The sequence below is a fragment of the Gracilinanus agilis genome, unplaced genomic scaffold, assembly GCF_016433145.1.
Source record: "Gracilinanus agilis isolate LMUSP501 unplaced genomic scaffold, AgileGrace unplaced_scaffold436, whole genome shotgun sequence".
NCBI classification, from domain to species: Eukaryota; Metazoa; Chordata; class Mammalia; order Didelphimorphia; family Didelphidae; genus Gracilinanus; species Gracilinanus agilis.
The window spans coordinates 1-1,930 of record NW_025377577.1 but is presented as its reverse complement, the minus strand read 5'-3'; the positions used below and the strand labels follow the sequence as shown (position 1 = coordinate 1,930).

Genomic DNA, 1,930 nt, shown 5'->3' with positions numbered 1-1,930 from the left:
TCTCCGCTGATGCTCGGGGATGTCACGGGGGGAATCGGTGGCTAGCGGCTCTGCCAGCTCCTGCCGCTGCGGGGGGAAAGGGGGCTTTGGACTGTTAGCACTGATCTTGGTGCCAGGGGACTTGGGGGAGCTTCCCCGAGCCATCAGGTGTGTTTATGGGTTGGCCACGGCGGGCCCCGGTTCGCTCCCAACGCAATGAAGGCAAAACGCGGACAGAGTTAACGAACATCTTTAATTTTGTCGTGTCATTTCATCACACAGAGTACAGAGAGGAGCCCGAGGCAATGGTCAGGGGCCCCCCGGGGTGGGCCGTTCCCTGGGGCGGGCCAAAGGGTGGCTTTGGCTGGCCGCTGCCCGAATGACACACTTGAACAGGAAGGACTTGAAAAGAAGTAAGACTTAAATTCATCTCAAACATTAAGCGGTTTTAATTATTTACAGCTCATCAAGGAACCAAACCGGGGTGTACGTTTCTCCCTTTGTGCATACGAGAACATCTTCTGGGCACGTCAGAGCCCGGCGGGCCCACTAGTTGAGGGAAGGCGAGCGGTCGGTGGTCCAGAGCAGCTCGATGGACGGCCACTTGGTCTGGAGGCAGCGTTTGACCGGGGTGTCGTCGGTCTGCAGCAGGGGGTCTTCGAAGCCCATCACCACGGCGGTGCCTTCCACGTACATGACTTTCTCGTTGAAGTTGGACTGCTTGAGCCCGTTGTAGTGGTACACGGTGAAGGACTCGGGGATGCTGGAGTCCTGCTCGGGGAAGAACTCTTGCAGGAAGGGCCCCAGCAGGATGATCCCCAGCCTCTCGGGATCCAGCTTGTTCTTCATGATGTTGACGTACTCGGGATCGGAGACCAGGTCGAGAGCCTTCATCACGTCCTCCAGCAGGGAGTCGGGGATGAAGCCGTTGTCTTCCGGGTCGTAGTTCTGGAAGATCCTCCGGGCTTGCTCGGAGGGCGTCTCGGGGGCCACCAGGGCCATGTCTTTGGCGAAGAAGACGGTGAGGTGGGTCTCGCTGCCCACGATCCAGATGGGGAACTTGGGCGACTTGAGGAAGGAGCCCACCTTGCAGTAGCTGAGCGACTCCATGAGGGTGAGGAAGCCCACGGTGGCCTGCTTGTGGATGCCCAGGAGCTTCATGCCGGAGCACTCCTTGTCCCCGTCCCACACGTTGGAGACGGCGTGGCCGGTCAGGAGCAGGTTGATGAGGCTCTGGCTGCCGTGCCCGTAGACGGGGTCGATGAGGGGCTCGGCCGAGTCCTCGATCTCGTTCTTGATGTTCTCGATGCCCTTGGTCAGGATCACGGAGTAGAGGAAGAGCAGCACGCCGAACTTGTTGGCCCACATGGAGTACTGCTCCCAGATGGCGTCCTTGAGCTCGGGGAAGCTCTTGAAGGACATCTTGTGGATGAGGGAGTGGAAGCGCTCGAAGCCCAGCTGCTCCTGGCCCGCCAGGCCCGGGGAGAAGCCCTCGGGGCAGCTACACTCGCCGGCCGCCGTGGGCCGGTTGGCCAGGGCCAGGGCCTCCTTCCCCCGGAGCCAGGCCACCAGGCAGTAGGGCCCGGCCGAGTCGAAGCCGGCGGCCTCCAGGATGTCGCTCAGGGTGTGGCACAGCAGATCCTTGCGCTCATCCTCCCGGCACTCCCTCCAGGAGGACTTCTGCGAGGTGAACAGCAGCTGCTTGAGGAGGAAGGCCTGCACCGGGGCGATGACGGCGCACGGGCCCCCCTCGAACTGCTCCAGGGCCGAGCCCTCCGACTCGCTGAAGACGAAGCCCTGCGTCCAGCGGCCGAAGATGGGTTCGGAGAGCCCCGGGCCGGCCTTGGGTCCCCACACGAGCTCCTTCAGCTGCTTCGTCACGTCAGACATGTTGGCACATCCCAGGCGGGCCCCGACGTGAGAGGGACACCTGGGGGGAGAGGGGCAAAGG

At 62.4% G+C, this 1,930-nt stretch overlaps 1 protein-coding gene across 1 annotated transcript; it reads right to left on the bottom strand.

Moving 5' to 3' along the window:
- Positions 1-250: 250 nt before the first annotated feature.
- LOC123255328 (ubiquitin carboxyl-terminal hydrolase MINDY-3-like) lies at positions 251-1,869 on the bottom strand. The gene has a single exon (XM_044684146.1). It carries the CDS (start codon positions 1,867-1,869, stop codon positions 529-531), a length of 1,341 nt encoding a protein of 446 aa, XP_044540081.1. The 3' UTR covers positions 251-528.
- Positions 1,870-1,930: the final 61 nt, after the last annotated feature.